The sequence below is a fragment of the Delphinapterus leucas genome, chromosome 17 (assembly GCF_059928025.1).
Source record: "Delphinapterus leucas isolate spDelLeu-1000000601 "Yukka" chromosome 17, BTC_Dleu_Yukka2, whole genome shotgun sequence".
NCBI classification, from domain to species: Eukaryota; Metazoa; Chordata; class Mammalia; order Artiodactyla; family Monodontidae; genus Delphinapterus; species Delphinapterus leucas.
The window spans coordinates 19,967,045-19,990,712 of NC_143145.1; the positions used below are offsets into that span (position 1 = coordinate 19,967,045).

Here is a 23,668-nt window from a genome sequence, read left to right on the forward strand (position 1 = left end):
AGTCATCCAGGCCCAGCTCTGGCGACCACACGATAGCTGTCAAGGCTGCCGTTGGGCCGAATCATGAGGACAGTAGAGTGTGTGTTGGGGGTCCAACTGTTCACGTTCCGTATTTTTTCCCTCCCTCTCTCATCAGCAGAGTGTCTTCCTCCTCTTGTTACAATAAGGGATGCGTCTATTACTGGTCCCTTCCAGACTGGCTGGGAATGGGCATGTCCTCTTTTAATGCCTCCGCGTTGCCCGTTTGGAAGTTTGTGTTTTAGCATGTTCTTTTTTTTTTAATAAGTAAATAAATAAATTTGTTTAAAAAAAGATGGCATTGGGATAAATAATAGCTGTCTTTTTTTTTTTTTTGGTCTGCTGTATGCCAAATACTTTTTTTTTGAATTTTATTTTGTTTATTTTTTTATACAGGTTCTTATTAGTTATCCATTTTATACATATTAGTGTATATATGTCAGTCCCAATCTCCCAGTTCATCCCACCACCACCACCCCCGCTACCATGTTCTTTTTGATGGTGACAAAAAGACGTCAACCTGTATTTACAAATGTTAAGCTTCGACATATATTTGCAGAACCACATTTAGCTGACCAAGGAGAGGTTTGGAAGTCATATTCTGACTCCTCATAGCCTGACCCAAATGATAAAATCAAACGTAATTTAGCTTATTTAAATTGCCTGGGAGTGGGGGAGTGCAGGATAAGTCAGAGGCAAGTTCCTCAAAGATCCATGAGTTCTTCTTTGATGATATAGTGAAGGGGGCTGGGGTTCTTGGACCGTAGGGTCCTCCAGAACGTGGTTCCACTCTACCCTAGGACAGGGCTCACTCAGCAGACTTATTTCTGTAAAGGGCCAGCTAGCAAATATTTTAGTCTCTGCAGCCCACGTTGTCTCTGTCACCACTACTCACCTCCACCATTGTAGCAAAAGAGTGGTTGGTCATAGACAATATATAAATAACATGGCTGTGTTCCAATAAAACTTTATTTATGGACACTGACATTTGAATTTCATATATTTTTAGGTCACAAAATATTCCTTTAGGTTTTTTCCCAACCATTTAAAAATGTAAAAATTATTCTTGGCTCACAAGGCATATGTAAACAGGTGGTAGGCTGGATTTGGCCCATGGGCTGCCATAGAAGTCCACTGGACAGGTTCCTTTACCCAAGTAGACATTGTGCTTCCTATCCACTAGCTTAATCCAAGCTTATGTTCCTGAGACATTTCTGGTACATTGCTTTATTTTCATGTTAAAACATTAGTGACCTGACACTCATGAACACGTCCTTAGTCGTTCGCGCAGAAGTTTTTGTGAGTATTCTGGGCCCCAAAGGCCCCCAGATGAATTAAGACTTTTGCCCTCAGGTCTTCACAGTGGAAGACCTGGATGGAGTCTACCTCTGATGATAATTTTCGTGATAACAACATGTATTCTTAATGTACATCTTCCTTGCTAAGGTATTATTATACTTAGGTAAGCTTTTAAAGTCATAATGGGAGTTACGAAACCCAGACTGTAATATTTTGCTAGGATTTCAGTTTTCTTATTTTTCTCCATGAGGAAGAGCTAAGCAATCTTATGTAACTGGTTAAAATGGAATCATATGTTAGTTTGGAACGGTTCATCTGAATGGTAGAGAACACCTGACTCAAAGTGGCTTAACAACTAGGATTATTTCTCTCCCAGAGCCCCAAGTCCAGAGGGAGGCAATTACGAACATAGAGTAGCCCAATGATGGCAGAGCCAGTGTGGCTGTTAGCCTCTTGGCTTTCACTCATGTTTGGAGCCCTATTGTCACAGAAGGTCTATAGCAGCTCTAGATAACACATCAGCATTCAAGGCAGAGAGAGGGAAGGAAGGGCGCGGTATCAACATCTGTTCTCTTTTGTCAGTTCCAGGACTGTCTTTTTATCCATCCGTTTAGGTCCCATTGGCAGGAATCTGTCAGCAGCCACTTGTAGCTGCAAGGGAGGCTGGAGAATTGAGTTTTGACTTTGTAGACCTGCTGTGGGAGGTGGCAAGGAGGAGAGATTGGGAATGTTTAGCCACCAGAAGTGTCTCCTGCAAAGGGCGGGAGGCCTTTTGTGATGCCCGGATTACTCCTAGAGAGTAGAGTTCTGCCAGATTTGAATGCAGAATATTAACGAATAAGGCACTTCCCTTACTTAAACAGATATTTGGAGAGTGTCTGCTATGTGAATATTATATATGAGAGATGTACAAAACAAGGGCCATGTCCTCTAGGAACTTTTTCTCTAGCTAGAAGCAAGAAATATACATGAAATGATAAACAATCTATCTCAATTCTAATAGCTAATGATGGGGATTGGAGTATATTTGTGTCATAAGGTCATGTATTCATTTAGCAACATATATGAGGTGCCAAAGACGTGCAACTTAGTCTTTGCAGGTACACAGATGAATAACACTGTGTCTGTTCTGCAGAAGGCAGTCAAGTGAAACAGCAGTTCCGGGACAGCTCTGTGGTTCCATGATTTACCATATCTTTGAATTATCCAATTAGGTTGGAAGCAACTCTTATTTGCTCTTTTGAAAAATAAAGATCTAAGCTACTCACGAGAAGGGAATGGCAGTCAGTAGGATTGAATCAGTATCTTTCCATGATACCTCTGCTCATTCTGTGAGCAATGATTCAGCGTAACTGTACGTTAGTCATTTGGCTAGGCACTGGGCTTGTAAAGCTTAATAAGAAGTCACTTGTTTCATGGGGCTCCTAGTTGTAGGGTAGGCAGACGTGTTAATAAATACTTGCAACGCATGGTGTATACACACACACACACACCAGATTTAATAAGAAAAAGAGACGTGGTCCACATTGCTTAGGAGGCTATAATGCATACAGAATCAGTTAAAGCTTCACAGGGGAAAGAAGAAAGAGCATTTCTTATCTCCTGAAGGGTTATCCATGCAAATAAGGGAAGGGAAGAGTATATTATGGAAAAAGATCAATTCTGGCAAAGCAGAGAAGCACAAGACATCTCAGCAGCTGCAAGCAGCGTCTGTGTGTTGGTAGAAACATAGGGGCAGGAGCCAGAGCGGCACCACTGGGGGTGTTTGCACAGCATCTCTGTTCACAGTGAGGCGGGGAATAAAGGGCCATTCAACTTGAATGAGGCTCTGTCCCTTGTCTCACTACAGGGAGAGTGTGGCGTGGGTGGGGACTGAAAGGACTGGCAAGCTGCATGACTTCTTGGCAAGTACGATCCACTTGTTCTTACAAATGAATGTTGTGGCCAGCACATCCCTCAGCTCTCCTTGAATCATCTGGAGATGAAATGAAGCCTGGCACTTAGGCACAGTCTGTTACTGTGACCTAAGTCCCATCGGAATGGGACCCCTCAGAGGTCAGGGCCGGGAAGGCCCAGGCTCGCTTCCAGAAAGTGAAGCATGTCTTCTGCCAGTCTGGCTGGGGCCCATTTTGGAGAACATGCCCTTTCCAAGAACATTTTAATGTAATCTGATACCACGGAGCTATTATTATCTATTATACTTGTTTAAAAAGAAAGCAAAAAACGTGTTATACCTGAAAATCTCAATAAGATGATGGAAAGAAGAATAAAAATACTTTTGGAACTTTCCACTTAACAGGCAATAGAGAGGTGAAATGAGAGGGAGTCCAATTTTGGTTTTTTGTTTTAAAATTTTATTGTAGAATATAACAAAATTGATCACTGTAACCATTCTTTTTTTTTTTTTTTTTTGCGGTACGCGGGCCCCTCACTGCTGTGGCCTCTCCCGTTGCGGAGCGCAGGCTCAGCAGCCATGGCTCACGGGCCCAGCTGCTCCGCGGCATGTGGGATCTTCCCGGACCGGGGCACGAACCCGTGTCCCCTGCATCGGCAGGCGGACTCTCAACCACTGCGCCACCAGGGAAGCCCCACTGCAACCATTCTTGAGTGTGTGATTCAGTGGCATTAAATATATTTATATTGTTGTGCAACCATCACCACTATCCATCTCCAGAACTTTTTCATCAGCCCAAACTGAAACTGCATACTAAGCAATAAGTCCCCATTCTCCTCTCCTCCAGCCCCTGGTAACCACTGTTCCACTTTGTCTCTATGAATTTGACTGTTCTAAGTACCTCTCATAAGTAGAAACATACAATACTTGTCCTTTTGTAACTGGCTTATTTCACTTCGTGTAATGTCTTCAAGGTTCATCCCTATTGTAGCATGTATCAGAATTTCATTCCTTTTTAATACTGAATAATATTCCGTAGTACATACATACAGCATTTTGTTTATCCATTGATGGGCATCTGGGTTCTTTCTACTTTTTGGCTATTGTGAATAATGTTGCTATAAACATGGATATACAAATATCTGTTCGAGTCCCTACTTCAATTCTTTGGCTGAATTGCTGTATCAAATGGTAATTCTATTTTAATTCTTCTTTTTGAGGAACTCGCCATGCAGTTTTCCACAGAAGCTGTCCCATTTTACATTCCCACCAGCAATGTGCAAGGGTTTTCAATTTCTGAGGGAGTGGGTTTTCAATTTCTGAGGGAGTGGGTTTTCGCACATGAAAAAAAGATGCTGCCTTCGAATTGGCATCTCAAAACAATACTAAAACGTGTATTTGCATGAGGAATTTTCTCTAGGTTTTTAAAAGAGCAACATTTGTAAAACCTGGTCTTTAACTCCTCATTTTAAGAGTTCACCATTAGCAACTTTAACATTAAAGGGACAGTGGCAGCCCTTCAGGTAAAGACCACAAGCAGCTTGCGGTGTCAGTTCAATAACTAGAAATCCATAGGGCACAAGACTGGTTGGGAAGGTCAGGGAAACAAGAAGATCTCAAAGCTGACCTGTGAGCTGCTGAGCCCATTAAATTGAATAAATAACTTCAGTGAAAGCAAGAAAGGGTAGTGATGAGGATAGAAAAGAGAAAGCAAACGGGGGCACCTTTTACGTGATGAACAGAGAGATGGAGGTCACAGTGTGTAAGAGGCCATTTAAAAGTCGCTTGATTTGTAAACATCAGGGACATGAAATTTCAGGGAAAACAAAACAAAGCCTGTCAGAAATGGTTTTAAACAGATAAACCCAAACACACAAACCTACATCAACTGCAGGATTTGCAGGCGAGGAGGGAACAGCTGTGGAGGATTAAAATATATGTGTGAAGAACGCGACATGCATAGAAAGTCAAAATGCCATAACCCATCTCATGTCTATAGAGATCTTACATTTTGTACACTTAGTATTTACTAGCAGAGAAAAGATACCTTTTGATATAAGGCACAGTTGTGTAAAGACAGAAGATGGGTGCTTCGTTCAGCAGATGTTTCTCCAGTGCCTATTATGTGACCGTTTCTGGACTGGGCAGTGGAGGTGGAGCTGGCAGCTGTGGTCGGTGAAGCAGACAGGTCAATTAGACAGACATCCTCAGAGAGTGAGGGGATGAAGCACCAGGATGCCAGAAGCTCCTAGAAGGCTTGCTGAAAAGACACGTGGGCTGAGTAGGAGTTCACTTCCCAAAGAAGGAAGTAAGGTTGAGGTGGAGTAGAACTTTCTAGGAGGAGGGACCAAGGTGAGCAAAAGCGAGGGAAGCACGAGAGTCTGATGGGTGGGGAGGTGATGGCAGAGGAGAACAGGAGGCGCTGGAAGCTATCAGCAGCTCAGTGATATTCCTAGGCCATGAATTTCAAGGCAGGAAGCAGCTGGGAATCATGCTGGAGTAAGATCAAAGATGCACACTTTTTTCTTTTCCTCACTAATCTCTAAATCTGTCCCATGCCCATCCGCCACCTCCCGACACAGGCTCACCTCTTTTTAATAATCACAATTTTAATATGTTTAATTGAAGATTCATTGTAAGTAGGCTGATCTTTGGAGATGGGGAAGCGGATTGATATTAACAGTAGTTAGCCTCATGCTCTCATAGATTTTGTTCTTTTTCTACCACTGCCCGAATTGGGCATTGAGGTTGGTTCTCCAGCATCTATTCCACCCCTGCCTTGTTGAGTAACAGCGATGTGGTTTGGGTACTTGACCTTAGGTGAAGGTCAGCTGGTTTAAGGGTAATCCTATCTCTACTGCCAGGGTTTTAGTTCACTAACGGATGTGTGTGATTCACTTTGGGCCACTGAGAAAAGATCCAAGTTTGGAGGAGGATTTGGGGAAGAAAACGATGATCAATCAAGCTGTCTCTATTGCTAGATGAGAACCAGAAGCTTGTAACTCTAGTGCCACGTGGGGACCCAGGCTTAGAATAAAGGTGATGTTATGGATAGCAAAATAGAAAGATGAAAAAGAGTCCTTGATGGCACCGTTGAACTTGGAAATCAGCTAACTCAGAACTTTTCCCATTACTGGGCTCCCTCTCCTGAAAGATAATGATTTTCCTTACTGCTTAATCTATTTTGGGTTTGTTCACCTGAAACTTGAAATTATCTGCGACCTAAATGATACATGATCTTTGTGACCTTCAGTAGACACCTGTATGACTTTTTATGACTATAACCCTTTGAGCCTCATTTGCCTTGTCTGTGAAATGAATATAATTATGTCTCAGAGTTTTTCATGAAGATTATTTGAGACGCACCACAAATCTGAGGGAAGAGGCATGAACGAATACATGCTGAGTGCCTACGAGGCACCATGAAATAGACTGGCCCTTGTTTTAGGAAGCTTAAAGGCTAGAAGAGAAATTCAGATAATTTTGATATAAAATAGTTGAAATAGGGTCACATGCATATGGATCTTTGTACAATAAGTTTTTTAAGATCATTCGTACAATGTTGAATACTTGCCATTCCAAGCACATGATCAAATCTGAAGAGTTGGTATTTAAACCAAAACCTGAAGGATAAGTAGGGGTTAGGTGAAGAATGGGGAAGAGCAGTTCAGGCAAAGAAACATTATATACAAAGTCCAGAGGGGACAGATTATGAACAGCCTTGTTGGCCACGTTAAAGATTTTTGAATGATCTGGGTGTAAAATGAAGACATTAGAAAGTTGTGTTTTTTTTTTACTTTATTATTAAGGAAAATTTCAACATAGACAAAAGTGGAAAGAGTAGTATAATAAATCCCCATGAATCCACCAATTACCTTCAAGAATTATCAACACATGGCCAATCTCATCTCATCTATATCATTCTCTTGTCCCCCATCCATTTTTTGTACAGTAGGTCCTTGTTGGCTCTTTATTTTAAATAAAGCAGTGTATATATTTCAATCCCAAACTCCCTAACTATGCCTCCCCTCCAGGTAACCGTAAGTTCGTTCTCTAAGTCTGTGAGTCTGTTTCTGTTTTGTAGCAGAAGTCTCTTGAACTAACCTATACATTTTTAAATGGGATTGCGGGGGTCCAGCAAGGAAGAGCAGTTGGGCTGGTCACATTCTGGGGGACAGAGATGAGTAGCTTGGACCAGGGTGATGGCAGTGGGGGTGTGAAGTAGGTGGATGGGAGAAGCATTTTGAGTGCAGTGCTTACTGGCTCTGGTGATAGATACGAGGGATGTGGTGACTTATGGAGAGAGTGTGTCAAGGAGGACTCTTCAGTTTCTGTGTGAGTAACTGAAGACAGGAGAAAGTGAATATTTTTTGGTAGAAAAACCAAGGTTCAGTGTGAACATGTTAAGTGTGAGTCTGTGATACACTGACATTGGGATGTTGAGTCACAGTCTTACATCTGAGGCTCGTGAGAGAGGTCTCTCTGGGCTGGATTTAAAATTTGAGAGTCATGGTCAGGTGGATTGCATCAGAAGTGCTGGGAATGGATGGGACCTGTTAAGGGAGAAGTCGAGAGTGGGGAAAAACACCTGACTGACTACTTCTGGGAAGGCTTCCCTCATCTCTCAGGTGTAAAATATTCTTTCACAAGCCTGATCAAGAGAAAAGGAAACCCTGGGGTGCTAAGTAAAGGGAAGAATTTTAGAATCACAGACGTCCCGTAAAGGGGAAGAATGCTGAGAAAGGGGGAGACTGAAGATCCTGGGTAAAAGGAGATTATTGATCAAGTGGAGTCTCGAGGGAGATGGGAGGGGATTGGAGGTTCTGGCCTTAAATCCTGAGACCAAGGGGAAGGGGATAAAGATGGAAGTTTAGCTACATTTGAAGGTCACAAGGAGATGAGAGAGTTCTCCACCAGAGACCTCAAAACACACATACCAGCTATATGTACATAAGTGTGTGCACATTCACTCACACACACCCGTTGGTTCATGGATGTCATCCCGGGGGAATGTATGTTTCCTATAACATTCCCCGCTATTTCTCAGATAGTCATGGGTACACAGGAGGAACTCCTATGTGGAATGAATAAATATACTCAGCATGAGCTTTAGATTTTATTTGTGAGGGTATCTGCATTAAAGGATGTGGAGAGAGAAAGTGAAAATAGGAAGCTACTAGGCTGAGCTCCCTTAAACCCTCCACTCTGACCTTTCCTTCTTTCATGGAGGAGTAGTAACTGTTTTAAAACCACTAGTTCTTTTGTTTCTTGTCTGCCTCTTCTATCGGATTGTGAGTTCTTTGAAGCTAACATCTGTCGTATATAAATCCGTGCTTGCAGGACCTGGTCCAGGAACGGCACATAGTAAGTGCTCAGTAAATATTTGCTGAATGACTGCAAGAGGGTGGACTTGAGTGGATGCTTGAAGAATAGAGAAGATTCAGAAATGGGAGGGAATGAGCAGTTTTCCAGGTGGAAGCAGAGATACACACTGAACTGCAGGGGTTGAAATGATTGCATGTGTGGAAGGCAGTACCCAAGTTGCCTGATTTGGTGTTGTCGTCTGTAATGTGAGGATTAGCTGCTTGCTCAAGGTCAAACAACTTGGAACTGATGGTTCCTGGATTTGTACTCTAGTCTTCCTGACTTCAAAGCTCAGGATTTCCCACCATACCGTGCTCCCTCTTAACCACATAATTTCCCATAATTCTGACCCTCACCTCTCAACTTGGAGATTCCTTGTATCTTCCCATATAGGCCAGATGAAATATTGTCTTTCATGGACACCTCCTTTATTTATAGGATCTGTTTTCTGAGTTTAGATTTTTTGCTCTTTCCTAGCTCTGCACTGCGGTTTGAATCCACGGGGTATTGATCACCCTGCCCGTGCTGAAGGTATTAAACTGCAAATTGAAGGTGAAGGTGTTGATTCTCACTCTATTAAAAACAAAAATTTCCAGAAGGTGCTTGACCAAAAAGGAACCCCCAAGCGACTGCAGGCAGAAGCCGAGACGGCTAAGGTAGGTAATAATCCAGTAAGTTAAGGAGATTCTGAAGCTGCAGCTTTGCTATTTCGTGGTCCAGCCCCAGATAAGAACTGATGGTGCTTTCGTTAATTAGCGTTGTATCTTCAGTTAAAGAAACACTGCTCCTTGATTGCAGGTAATGAGAAATGAAAATATTGACCGCATACCCTTTAGAGTGAAACTGAAACACGTTTGTGGTCAGTTTCATCGCATGAGGCTCTGAGGATGGTATAGAATGAGCTACAGGGAAGAGTGCCTTGGAATTAAAGCTGAAAGATTTGTTTGCCAGGCTCAGATTTATCATTTTATGATATTGGACAAGTCCTGTGACTTTTCAAGCCTCAGATTTTTTACCTGTAGAATGGGTTATCAGAAAAACTCCATCCTCCATCCATTAGGTTGAACAGATGAAATAATATTATGTGTGTGGAAGTGTCTTGTAAAAGGCCCAGTTGGCTGCATGAGTATGAGGGGGCTTTTTGCTGACAATCACAATAACAAGTAATATTTTATTAAATATATACATACATGCCAGGTACTGTTTGAAGGACTCTTGATATACTGGCTTATTGTCTCCCTGTAACAATTCTATGAGGTAGACAATAGTAAACAAGACCCTAATTAATGAAAGGTGTAATTGTTTTATTTTGTTGCAGGATACTTTGTTCTTTTAGTCTTTTAGCCTAGATGTTGGTATAAAACACACCTTGGTAAACTGGGAGGATGGATGATTCTTTAGTAAGAGCAGCGTCTTTCAGAGGTTTTCTGCAATGGAACTGGCACTATATGGGTTTTTGTCTGCAGTCAGTGAAGATGGTCTTGTTGGAGATGTATCTTAGTTTGCCCCTTGGAAACTGAGAGGACTAATCTTCGTGTGGTTATTTGATTTCTCCCTCGTGCATTTCCTTCAAAGGAATTTCCTTTCAAATGTTTGTTGAGTGGATGAATATGCGCATGCCTTGGAAAGCAAATGTTGCAATCATCCAAGAAAAACCTTAAGTAGAAAAGTCACTTGGCTGTCATACAATAACTACCACTCCCCCCAAAAAATGCCTTCCAAAATCAGATGTGAATTTTTCTTCTTTATCTATAGTTTTGAATAATTACCATGGCTCCTTCCCTTCTTTAGTGTGGATAATTAAAAACTGATGACATAATGAGTGTCTGCGTGTCTGTGTTGTAGGGAGTGGAGAACGATTAGCAAGGAAGATATTGCAGATATTTTGCACTAGATATTGTAGCTGAGAGAAATTGCACCTTATAGGAAACTGGTTGATTATTGAGGTTTGATCTTTAAAAGGAGTTGGGAATAAGTGAGCCCTATTATGACATCTAAATCCGATCAGCCAGTGGTGCCATCTTGAAAGAGTGAGAAAAAAATGTCTTAAGGGTCTTCTTTAACTAGGAAGATAAATGGTTTGTCTGAGTAGGATCTTTTCAAAGAGATGCTTAAAATATTAAAAATTAGAGTGGAGAAAAAGAAAACAAGTTATTGACATTTGCCTGATTTAATTCACCTTTCAACATGTCCAGATTCTCTTTTATTTGCACAACAGATTGGTGATATAAGAAGTTTGATTCAAACCTGACAGGATTTGATAACTTCTGAATTATTTGGAATGTGTGCAATTGTAGTAAACCCTGAATTTTCATGTCAGTAGCACCTGCCTTTGCCTCTAGATCATTTTACGTTTGCTTTGCTAAAAACCTACTTCACTGAGAATGTAGTTGTCCATAATGAACCTTTCCTCAGGAATAGCCTACAGCTGGAAACCACACTCATCTGAGTTTGTCCAGATCACCTACAATGAAACCCCCAAACAGGGTTGAGAGGGGATTCTGAATGTCTTCACATTGACATGTTTAGGAGGGAACAGACGAGGAGCTCTTGTTACAAAGTATTTATTTTTTCATGCAGGACTTGATGACAATGGTGGTTGCTGGGGGGACAAAATAAAAAGAGCTTGATTACTGCAGACCTGCAGTGTCACATACCCTGGAGATTCTGAGCCACAGACAATGTGAACATGTTCTGTGCATGTACAGACACATTGAAATGTGCCCTCCTGGTGCACTTAGAGGGTTATTGGAGTTGTGAGTCATCCTTTTTCCTTGGGTAAATAATTGAACCTCTGGTAACTTGACCTACTCTAAACTTACCCTAAAAAACCTCTGGCTAGAAATGCACGCACTTAAAGCCACTCAGTAGTGTAAGTTGGTACAGATTTTCTGGAGGACAGTCTGATAGAGTTATCAACATTTTAAATGTGTATAAGTTTTGAGCCAGTAATTCCCTCTCTAGGAACTTGTCCCAAGGAAATAATCATCCAGATGTGCAAAGATGGCTGCAGGAGAATGGTCACTCTAGCAATGTTTATAATATGAAAACAATGTCCTTTCATAGGACATTGGCTCAAGAAACTGTGTGTTCGTGGAATGGAATAGAGTTCTCCCTTTATAAGGGTGAGGGAGACCTATGTGTATTTATCTTAGTCTATTCAGGCTGCTATAAAAATACCTTAAACTAGGTGACTTATAAACAATAGAAATTTATTTCTCACAGTTATGAAGGCTGGGAAGCTCAGGATCGAGGTGCCACCAGATTGAGTATCTGATGACAGCCTGCTTCCTGGTTCATAGACAGTCATCATCACACTGTCCTCACATGGTGGAAAGGGACCAGGAATCTCTCTGGAGTCTCTTTTACAAGTGCACTAATCCCATTCATGAGGGCTCCACCCTCATCACCTAAGCACCTCCCAAAGGCCCCTCCTTCTAATACTATCATATTGGGGGTTAGGTTTCAGCATGTGAATTTTAGGGAGACACAGACATTCGTCTGTAGCAGTGTTTATGTGGGAAAATGAGTACGCTGCTATTTTAGAGTGGGGAGAGGAGGGAGAAGGGCAAGTTACTGCACACTGTAAAACATTCCCATTTTCGTAAAAATATCTTTTCTCTGTAAAAAGGCATAACCGAGTCTGAAAGAGTTCATTCCATAGTTTGAGCAGCAGTTTACATCTGGAGCTGAGATTATGGGGAAAACTTTCTTTTTCTGCACTTGAGTTTTTTTGTTTTTTTTTAAAGATATGTACCCTTTCACGCATATTTCTTTTAAAGCCCTTTTCAGATTGCCCCATTAACTTAAGCAGCTCATCCATGACTTTTCCTGTTTGTTGAGTCTGTATTCTGCCTTTGAGGGTGCTGTCTTTCCTCCCGTGGCTCCTAATTCTTGCTGGTTATTTGCCAAGGGGGAGTTATCTTGGGGACTAAGCATGCCTTGGGTTGTGGAGGCCATTTGATGAGGTGCTTTTGTAGTCTTTGTGCTGCTGAAGCAAGCACTGATGAGGTGCTTTTGTGTTTGTCTCTTCCTGAACTTTTTGGGATGTAACAGCTTTGACCAGGTGTTTAATTACGTTTCAATTTGATGTTCTCTTTGCTGACTCACTACACGAATCAAGTCCCCCCAGATGTACCATCTGCAGGCTTCACACAGGAACCTGGTTCCAGCGTGCTATCACGCCTGTAGGTTCTGCCACTTTTGGTCTGGCCAAGTTGGACTTTGAAACCAATCCCTGTTCCAGATCTCCAGCAGGCATACTGTGCTTCAGTCCTCCTCATTGCTGTGGGCTCCTGGCACCTAGAGATGTCTCTTTGGCCTTATATAAATTTAAAAATATATTTTCTAGTATCTTTAAGTTTTTAGAGCCTGAGAGGGGATTGTATAGCACAAGTTTAATCTACCGTCTTGACCCTGAAATTTACATTGCTTTCATAATTAAAAAATATCTCTATCACTACATATCTTTGGAACAATCATCCTTTTTGTTTCTTTATCTTAAATGTGATTTGGCACCCTTGGCCCCAGTTACTCTAAAGACTAGGGCCCTGATTCCAGAAAGAGGTTATCAGTCCTATGAGTTGCCATCAGCTCTTATAGACAAAAGAGAAATCAATAGAGAACCAAGCTTACTTTGTTTTGTTTTTTTGTGGTGTTTTTTTTTTTTTTGGCTGCACCGCATGGCATGAGGGATCTTAGTTCCCCAACCAGAGATCAAACCCGTGCCCCCCCTGCAGTGGAAGCACAGAGTCTTAACCGCTGGACCGCCAGGGAGCTGGACCCCCAAGCTCACTTTCAATCCTTATTATTAGGTAGCATAGAGTCTAGTTGGGAAAAAAAAAAAAAGAAACAGATTCAATTGAATTGTGGATTTGCAAAAGCTATTTACCATTGGGAGTGCTAAATGCCAGTGAGGACTTAGGAATTCAGAGAGTATGCATGCCATACCACAGCTGCAGTTATAAGTTCAAAATGCAAAAACTATGTTGACTTAGCTTTACAGGTGGATACCAGGCAAGAGATAGTATGTACAGCATTTCATCTCATCGGGAGGGCCAGAAGGTATGAAGGTACACAGCTGCTTCTGTTCCTTCACCCACACAGGGGCACCTACCACTGCCACAGATGAGAGCCGAGGTGAGGATGAGTTTCCTTGACTCACAGAAGGCACAGCCTCTTTCCCACCATTCTTTTTACCATTTGAGTCATGTGGGCCCAAGGCCATCTCACAGGTCCTGAAGACCAGGTGTGGTCCACATAACAGTTTTCAAGGAAGCAGCGCTGGGAGCCCCTGGGGTCCTTCCCGGACAGGCCTGAGGTTAATGAACCCTTCCTTCCAGAGCAGTAGGCATGGGGCTGCCAGAGGGTAGGTACTCCAGGAGAGGAAGAAATGCACCTATGCTGTGAAATATGGGTAACATTCAGATATGCAGTAGTAAGAATGGAAGACGTCCTTAGCAGTGGTGTGGCCACAGACATCCTCAGGTGCTCTCGGCAACAGTCTCCTTGAGTCCAGGTTTGTGTTGTGGAAGATGAGGTTGGAACAGTAGGTTGGGGCCCAGTCGTATGGGATTTGAATGTTAGGAGCGTAGATTTATTTTATATCTGCACCATCCACTATGGTAGCCACTAGCCATGTGTGGCTATTAAATCCATTAAAAATGAATAAAATGGGGCTTCCCTGGTGGTGCAGTGGTTGAGAGTCCGCCTGCCGATGCAGGGGACGCAGGTTCGTGCCCCGGTCCGGGAAGATCCCACATGCCGCGGAGCGGCTGGGCCCATGAGCCATGGCTGCTGAGCTTGTGCGTCCAGAGCCTGTGCTCCACAACGAGAGAGACCACAACAGTGAGAGGCCCGCGTACAGCAAAAAAAATAAAAATAAATGAATAAAATGAAAAATTGTTTCCTTGGTCACACCAGCAAAATTTCAAGTGTTCTCCATGTGTCTAGGGATTACTGTCTTGGATAGCACAGACATAGAACATCACAGAAAGTTCTGTTGGACAGGCTGCTCTGGTTTGTGGAAGCCATTGAAGTTTTCTGGGTATAGGAGTGAGTAAGATGAAAAGATGGAATTGTGTGATCTCACCCTTGTCCTTGGGCCTGGGGGGACATGTGCTTCAATCATGAGAAAAATGTGGAAAGGGGAGTCTGTTTTGAAAGTGATATCCCTAAATGCTCTGATGGTTGGAATTTGAGTTTCCATGGCAACTCAGGCTATGGAATAAGATCAGCCCATCAGCAAACAGTATCCTGGCTGTTCACCTTGGAACTCTGGAATGTGTCCTCACAAGTGGCCTAAATACAGCATTGGGAAACTAGAAACTCTTCACTTCTAGACTTGCTTTTCTAGGTGCTTATGAGGAAACTTACCCTGTGTTTTCATGCCTATGAAAGAAGGCTTTCATAAGGTTAATCTTTATTTTTTCTTGACAGCAATGCTAATTCACCAGAGCCTGTAAAGTGGTGAATCAGTAATGATCAAGAGTCTTGGTGGCTTTTTGTGTGTCGCTCTTATAGGTGTCACTGCCCCCTTTTTATTTATAAAATCTGTTTTGCAGCTGAGAAAACAAAGAATTTGAATGGCTTGCCAAAACTTAGTTTCTGGCTAAAAATTGGAGGAAGATAAAATTCACATCTAAGTATAATGACCCTGAAACCATGATTTTTTTTCACTCCTTTTAACATTAAATGTACAAATGATTTATTTATTTGAAAAGAAAATATAACCTGATATACTGAGAATCTGGCCAACTAGGCGAAAGAAGAGGTTAAAACGCTGCCTGTATTCTTCCTTTCTTGGATAGAAACACAGCAGATCTTTATTGCTGTATTACATAAGGGAAATGCAGCGCCAGCACCCAAAACAGTGACTAATTGCGTGCATTTGGCTTTGGGATGCATTCTGTGAATCTTTGGCAGCAGATAGCCTTTTCTCATTAGGCTAATATTAGATTCAGTTTGTGTTTCTTTGGCACTGAGTTAAAGGAGCTGGCCTGGAATTTTGTGCTGGAGGCAGGAGGAGGAGAAAGCCTGGTGCTTTGGATAAGCCACAGGTGGATAAATAAGAGTTGACTGGAGAGCCGCTGGTGGACGTTTGTAAGAGTGGGCAGGAAGCAGTAATCTGGGATTGAAATGGAAAGTTCAAAGGATTTTGACTTGGGTTAAAGATGAAGGGTGGATTGTACTTAACCTTGATCAAATTACACGGCTCAGCTGCCTCTGAGAAGGTCTGTAGCAATTTGGGGATAGAATGATCTAATTCTTGGCTCTCTGTATTTCTTGGCTTGGGGATCAAGAGTGCCTCCAATAGAAGCTGCCAACCCAATATAATGTCACCAATGATAGGAAAGGACATAATGCATGGGAAACATAATGAGCACATCCTTAGTTAAGAATTGTCAGGGGTCAGAATAAGAGAGACAAGCCAGAATGACTTCATGCTATGTGAGTTCCAGCTCCCCTCAACCCACCCCATATATGCACTGGGCACTTGGAAAGAAAGAAACTACAGTTAACCCATATTTGAAAAGGTAAGCATTTATTACCAAAGTGTTGAGCTCTGAAAAGTGTAACAATAGAGCATGTATTTGAGCCATCGTTTCATGGTACAATCAACCAAGAAGGAACCTTAGGGAACATCTGACTACCTGATTTATTTCATAGGTGAGGATGAGACTATATGGCTTCTCCAAAATCTTGAAGCTAGTAGTGGCATAGCCTAGCCTAAAACATAGTAATTCTGACCCATGGCCACTGCTTTCCACTCTGTTGTGCTGACAAATCTTATACAAAACAACAAGAGCCTGCAGCCATTTGGTTAATCTTCCTTTTCTTGTGTACAAAGACTGTAGTACATGCCGTTTGGGGATGCAAAATGGAAAGTTGCATCAGGGGAGGTGGAACCCCTATCAGTGGGTGGATCAGAGCCCAGTTACAATTCCATCGACAGTTTTGACACAGCAAAGATAGGCTTCTGGAAGAAAGGGCATTTGAGTTCTAAGGGTGGCTCGTCTGGTAGCACTCTGCCCAAATGCGTTTCTTTTCCAGCCTGAAATGCTGGAGATAATATGTAAACCTTTCAACCATGGAAGCAGTTAGAATCATAACAGTCAGAACTGATTAAGAGATTTCAGAATTGTATGTATCTGTATAAAGGCAAGGGTATAATTTATACCAAAGAAAGAGACAGACATAGGTGGCACACAGGACAGCAGTGAGCTTCTTCTGTAGCTGTGTTAAAAAGACTCCCAGTCCTTGATGGGTGATGCTGGAAAAGGCATATCTAAAAGCCCTGGTCAACTCAGCTGAGTGAAGAACTCAAGAAGCAGATAAAGTAGAACTTGAGAGAGAAGCTTGAGGCCGAGTAAGGTGAACAGCAGAAGGTGGTGGAAGAAAGCAGGGTTGGGCCTTTGCACACACAGCTAGAAGGCTGATGCTAGCTCCTGGTGAGGGGCACTGTCGTTCAACAGACACGCACCATCTCTGAGCATATAGTGTCACCCTCTTTCTCTCTACATACACACCAGATGCTAAAACGTTTTATAAAATCCATATTATTAAGATTTTTAAGTGTATCTTTGCTTTCCCTGGTATCCTATGTCATAGTTGCTGTTGAACTATGAATACTTGCACTCAGGTGACCATTGAGAACAGGGGTGTGCAAACTTTTGCTGTCAAGGGCCAGATAGTAAATGGCTCTGCATGGTGGATGTTGCAGTCCCCACGTGACTTTGAGGAAGTGGATGCATTTCACTGAGATGCTTACAGGGGGACCTGTGGTTTAGGTGCACATCTTCACTGCTCCACATTGGCTCAGCTGTGCCTCAGCCGATGGGAGGAGCTGAGCCGCTCAGCTTCAGACACTGCACACCCATCATTCTGGAGCAATGTTGGGGGAGGGTGAGAGGTAGACAGGGTACTTGGAATCATTTTTTAAAAACACCTTGCTTTCTCTTCTTTCTTCTCTCTAAATATACAAATGGCTACTGCTTATGTTCTGTTTGGATATAAATTGCCAAAAGTTAATAGCTGTAAAGGGAAAAAAACATGGTAATAAGTAATACAGCATTTTAAACTGTCCTGGCATCACTTATACATTGAGAAAAATAGAGTATTCCATTATGTAAAAAAAAAATGCGAATTGCACAGCCAGTTCTGTTGTTTAGAGATCAATTATTCATAAGCACATCGTGTTCAGTCATTCTACCCCCACTGCATATTCTGAAATCCACACGTGTTCCACCTCCACTGCTATCACCCGGGTCGACCTCATCATCTCTTAACCGGCTTCCACTTCACTCTTGCCCTCCTGTGACTCATTCTTCACCCGGTGGTCTTGAATCAAAGGATACCACTCACCAGCTTAGCATCCTTAATGGTTTTTCCTAGCACTTAAAGTAAAAATCCAGACCTCATTCCCATGGTAAGAACCCAAGATATTTCGGCCGTGCTTGACCTCCCTAATCCCACCTCATATCAGGCTTCCTCTGGCTGTCTGAGCTCCAGACATACCTGACTTTCTGTTTCTCGAATATACCAAGGTCATGCTCTCTTGAGCGCATTCATACTTGCCATCCAGTCTGCCTATATTTGCCCCCTTGATCATTGCACCACTGGTTCCTTATCACGTAGGTCTCAGTCAAATGTCCCTCTGCAGAGACGCCTGACCACTCCAGTCACACTTTCTGACATCACTGTTTGTCCTCCGTAGAGCTTCTTCCTGTCTGAAATCATCCTATTTATTTTCTGTGTCTCCAGTAAAATGTAAACTCCTTGAGAGCAGTGATCTTGACTACCTTGTTCACTGCTACAGCATCAGTGCCTGCTACAGGGTGCAGCACATCATAAAGAATACACTTTTGATTTGATAAGTGAAATTAGTTGATGTGATCCAGAAGTCCCTTGCCTCTGGGTCTTCCTTTCTTTTGCCTCATAGTTATTTCTTTATCTTTAACCTCTCTACAAGCAAGCAGGAGGATACATCTTGCTGGATCTTGTAACAATTGTCAGTGGCAGGGAATGCTTTTCTGGACGGTGGGTGCAAGTGGAACATTGTCCACAGGATGAGCAAGGGATACTTCCGTAGCTACTCCATTACCCTTCATCCTCAAAGTCTAGGTTGTCCCTTAGACTAGGCAAATACCTATTTGTAGTCTGTGGTAGGCAAACTTCACTTAGGCCAAGAGTCTCCAACCTGCAGTTGAGGACCAGTGATCTCTCTGCTACCTCCAGGGTTGGCCAAGATTTCAGATGGCGAGGTTCCTTCACCCCCACCCACAGCTCTTCAGCGTCCTCAGCGTAAGCATTAGCTGACTACCCTGATTTCTGTCCCATTTCTTTGAAGTCAAAACTTGAAGGTAATAGAAAGCAGCAGCTTCTGCTTAAATGACTTCAATTGAAAATCAGACCACCGGGTACCAAGCAACACCTAAAACATTATTGCCACGGTTTTTATGAATTAGAAATAGTTTTCAAATGTTGCTTTCACATGTGACCATACGTATCTATTAGTCTGCTTGAGCTGCTGTAACAAAACTCCATAGATTAGGTAGCTTCAATAATAGACATGTATTTCTTACAGTTCTGGAGGCTGGGGAGTCCAAGATCAAGGTACCATCCAATGTGGTTCCTGGCAAGGGCCCTCTTGCTGACTTGCTGATGGAAACCTTCTGCCTGTGTCCTCACATGGTGGAGAGAAAGTGAGTTCTAGTCTCTCTTCCCCTTCTTAAAAGGACACTATTCCTATCATGGGGCCGCACCCTCATGACCTTATCTAAATCTAAGCATCTCCCAAAGGCCCTATCTCCAAATATCACCACATTGAGGGTTAGGGCTTCAATGTACGAATTTGGGAGGGGCCCCAAACATTTGGTCCAGAATATATACCAAATGTGCATTTTGGCCAAATGGCAGAGTGTTCAGTCACTATTTGGCTGAAGTGGAATATTATCATCATAGAAGAAATGTCTGTCATACAAGGATAAACCTGAAATATTAGTAAGAATACCTATTTATTACAACTTAAAGTTATACCAAGCAGATTTTTTTTTTAAATTGGCATTGTAGTGCAGTGTAATAATTCCTCAGAGCTGTCGGCTTCTGTGGTTTTTATATTGCACATTTATGATACTGAAAATATACCCTTTCAACTGAGGTCAGTGAAGGAGCAACATACATTTTGGTCCAGCTCTGCCACTACAGGATCGTGCTAATGGTGATATTCCCAAGTCATTAAGCCTTCATCCTCTCCGATGATAACTGACTGAAATAAAGACTTCAACTCTTGGACTTGCCATCTTAGTTGAAGCTCATGAGGCAATTTCATTGAAACAATCCCATAAACTAAAGCTTTGGGCTGTATTTTTTAATAAGTTTATTTTTTTTTTTTGACTGCATTGGGTCTTCATTGCTGCGCACGGGCTTTCTCTAGTTGTGGCAAGTGGCGGCTACTCTTTGTTGCAGTGCAGGGGCTTCTCATTGCGGTGGCTTCTCTTGCTGCGGAGCACAGGCTCTAGGTGCGCAGGCTTCAGTAGTTGTGGCACACAAGCTCAGTAGTTGTGGAGCATGGGCTTAGTTGCTCTGCGGCATGTGGGATCTTCCCAGACCAGGGCTCGAACCTGCGTCCCCTGCATTGGCAGGCGGATTCTTAACCACTGCACCACCAGCGAAATCCCTGGGCTGTACTTAAAGAAGATGCTTTTTAAAAATTCTCAAGATCAAGCTGAATTTTGTTGCCATCCCTGTGGTTTTCTTTCTTCAAAGATGTTTTCACAATACTCATTGTAAAACATGATTTTCAATTCAGCCAGAATGATCTTGTGAATGTGTCCGTCAGATCATGTTGTTCCTTTGCTCAGACTCCTCTCATCGCTCCCCATTTTCCTCAAATTAAAAGCCAAAGTCCTTTGGTGCCCTCTGGGACCCAGCATGAGCTGTTCCCTGGCAAGTCACTCGTGTCATCTGCTGCTATACTCTTCCATGTTTAGGCTGCTCCTGGATTAAACCAGGTATCTTCCCACCTCAGAGCCCTTGTACTGCCCGTTCCCTCTGCCTGCGATGTCTTTTTCTCAGGATGCACAAGGCTCACTCCTTCATCTTCTTAAAATCTTTGCTCACACATAACCTCAGGGAGGTTTACTGGGCTGTTGTATCAATATTTAAATAATGACCTCTTTCCCAGTGCCTCTGATCCCCAGCTCTTTTGTTATTCCCACTCAACATACCCATCACTTTCTGAAACAGTGTATCATCTCCTTATCTATTGCGTGTATTATTATTTTATGTCATCCATCTGAGTGTAAACTGTGTGAGGGCAGGGACCTGATTTGTTTTTTGATCTATCCCTAAGACTACTAACCATGCTTGGCACTTCATAGGGGCACAATTATTTGTTGTTTAAATGAATTCTTGTAATCAATGTGCATTTAATTTTCACCTGACTGATAAACTTTTAATAGAAAAACCAGGAGGTTTTCCAAGTTGCATGTAAAACGCCTCCTTTTATTGGAAAGGGAATTTTCACATAGCACTAGTAAGCCCAAAGAAACATCCCTATCTGTGTTACTAGCAGTGCTATGATGATCAGATGTGTAAGTAACCTACGTGATCGAATGGTCATTAATTGTGCACAAGGTCAAGTTGCCAAAAATAGAGCTGAAATGGCATTTGGCTACTTGGCCTGCCAAAAACCAAGGCTGAAGCCAAATCCTACCGGAATTTTGGCCAAATGCCACAACCAAAGCTGAACCTCATTGCCTCCCTGTTCTTTATGTAATTAAGCAGTTTAGCTCCTAAATGCTTTCATGTCTGACTTGCCCATTGTGTAATCTGGTTTTGGGGAGAAATCTGATACCAGCCTTTTCTCCTGTTGTGCTAAATAGACAGAAAAGGGTTAACGCTATACACGCCTGGATAGTAGTCACTTCTTGGAGGTAGCCAGAGCTGTAACAAACAAACAGAAGAGAGAAAGGCATCAAAGCTTGGATTTGTTATCAGGCAGAACGTTTTATAGAGGATACGCACTTTCACTATTCTGATTGCTCTTTACATAACAGTAAAGAACATAGACTCTGGGACCTAGGGTGTAGTCCCTATTCTACCCTGCTACATGCTAGCTGTATAACCTGGGGCTAATTTCTTGCCCTTCCTCTGTCTCAGTGTCTTCATCTGTAGGGGTAATCATAGTATGTACCTCAGTGGGTGGTTGCTAGTATCATTGGAATTTATACACTAAGCGCTCAAAAAGACTCCTGGCATATAGTAAGCATGCGGTTAAGTTTGCTACTATCATTGTTCTTAATATCATCATTACTGTCAGAAAATATTTTGGCAAGATGGATTAGAGAAAATGCTTTTTTTTTTTTCCAGCAGAGGTTTCGAATTGGCTGCCTGCAGCCCTATTGGGTCTACCAACACGTTTTGTTTGCCCACACGAACTTAAGGTTTAAATTAATTCTTCAGCAGTGGAAAACCCCTGAAGTTCTTCATTTAAATGCTTCAGATTTCCCACTTCACTTGAAATTTGTTAAAAATCTGGGAATGATAAGCCTAAATTGGTACCAGCTGGAGTTGTCAGCAGCTGCCCCTTTTAGATGAGCAGTCTCTCCACTCAGGTTCGGTCTATGCCTGGCCCTCTTCACTCATGGTGTTTCCTGCTAGGCTTCTTATAGGGAGTTGAGTTTGTGACCTTCAGGGTACAGGACGCTGACATAGTATAAAAAGTATAGTTAACCCTGTCTTATTTAGTGAGAATGGCTTTTATCTCCTTAAAATGCACATATCATTCAGCATTCAAAGTATCTGTTAGAGCCCTTCTCTGGTGATACCTTTATTGAATAAGACAGAAGTAGAAACTGGGTCTCAAATATGTGCTATGATACAAGTTCTAATATATATTTGGAAGGAAACCTACCACAGCCTGAGAAACTGAGGTAGAAAATAAAGTTGGAGTAGAGGATTGGAGAGGGAAGGCTGCTTTCTGAAATGAAATCTCCATGTTAGAAAGGAGCAGCCTTGCCAAAAGATGGGACAGCTTGTGCAAGGGCCCTGAGGTAGGGAAGAACATCTCCTGCTGAGGAATGGATAGAGACCAATGTTGCAAGTGTACAAATGGCTCAAGATGATATTGGAGAGATCCTGTGGTTTTGCCTGAATTTTCTGCTTAGTTCAATGGAGAAATCCATGGAAGGTTTCACACAGGGGAGGGGCTTACAAAGAGAAGATCCTAGCTGCTTCTCAGAGGGTTTGTTAGAAGCAAGCAGGAGGAGAGGGTTTGTTAGAAGCAAGCAGGAGGAGAAACAGGGAGACTAGGAAGTGGATACTGGAGCTGATGGAGGTGAGAGATGGCGTCTTGGGCCAGGGTGATACCAGTAGAAGTGGAGAGAAGTGGGCAAACCCGAAGTTTATTTTGAAGGCAGAAGTGGTAAGATGTGATTAGGTGTAACCCAGGAGGCAAAGGGAGGAATCGAGGATGACTGTGAAGTCCCTGGTTTGAGCAGATACCTGTACATTGGTGTTATTTAGTAAGATGGAGAAAAATGGCAAGGAGGGGAGGATGTTGAAAGGGGAAGATTTGAGGTGAAATCAGAAGTTTCATTTTGACCGTATTTTATGACTTCTGAGTTACATCCCAGAGAAAGTGTCAAGTAAGCCATTAAACTTTCGAATCCAGGTTTCCAAGGGAGGTCTCGGCTACAGCTATAGATCAGCGGTCACATCTGTCACGCTGTGGTGTGTACCTATGTGTGTGTGTGTGTGTGTGTTGGTGAGGGGGGGTATAAAATATGTAGAAACCAAGGGATTTTTGTCATTGGTCCTTACCTCTAGGAGGTTGTATCTCTGGTTTCCCTGCCTCTGCTGCTGCTGCTACTACTTGGTTATCCTTGCCATGTTATCATTGAACTTTGACCTAAGGACTAGGCTGTTCAGTTTGGAGGGTAATGACATAGCATGAAAGCACTTGGGTAGAAATAGCTCATCTTAACTTTTTTCTTTTCAGCCTAATTTTTTTTTACCCCCCCCTCCCCGCCCTGCAGCTGACAATCATATTTGCCTGCTGTTAACTGTGTTACACATTTGGTGAAAAGAGGC

At 42.5% G+C, this 23,668-nt stretch overlaps 1 protein-coding gene across 1 annotated transcript in view; it reads left to right on the top strand.

Annotated features, from left to right (window-relative positions):
• The window catches only part of SAMD12 (sterile alpha motif domain containing 12), a 412,832-nt gene that overhangs the window by 28,857 nt on the left and 360,307 nt on the right, over positions 1-23,668 (top strand). Inside the window, exon 2 of the mRNA XM_022555569.2 lies at positions 9,053-9,231. Coding sequence (XP_022411277.1) covers positions 9,053-9,231 — 179 coding nt within the window. The remainder of the gene's footprint in view (positions 1-9,052; positions 9,232-23,668) is intronic.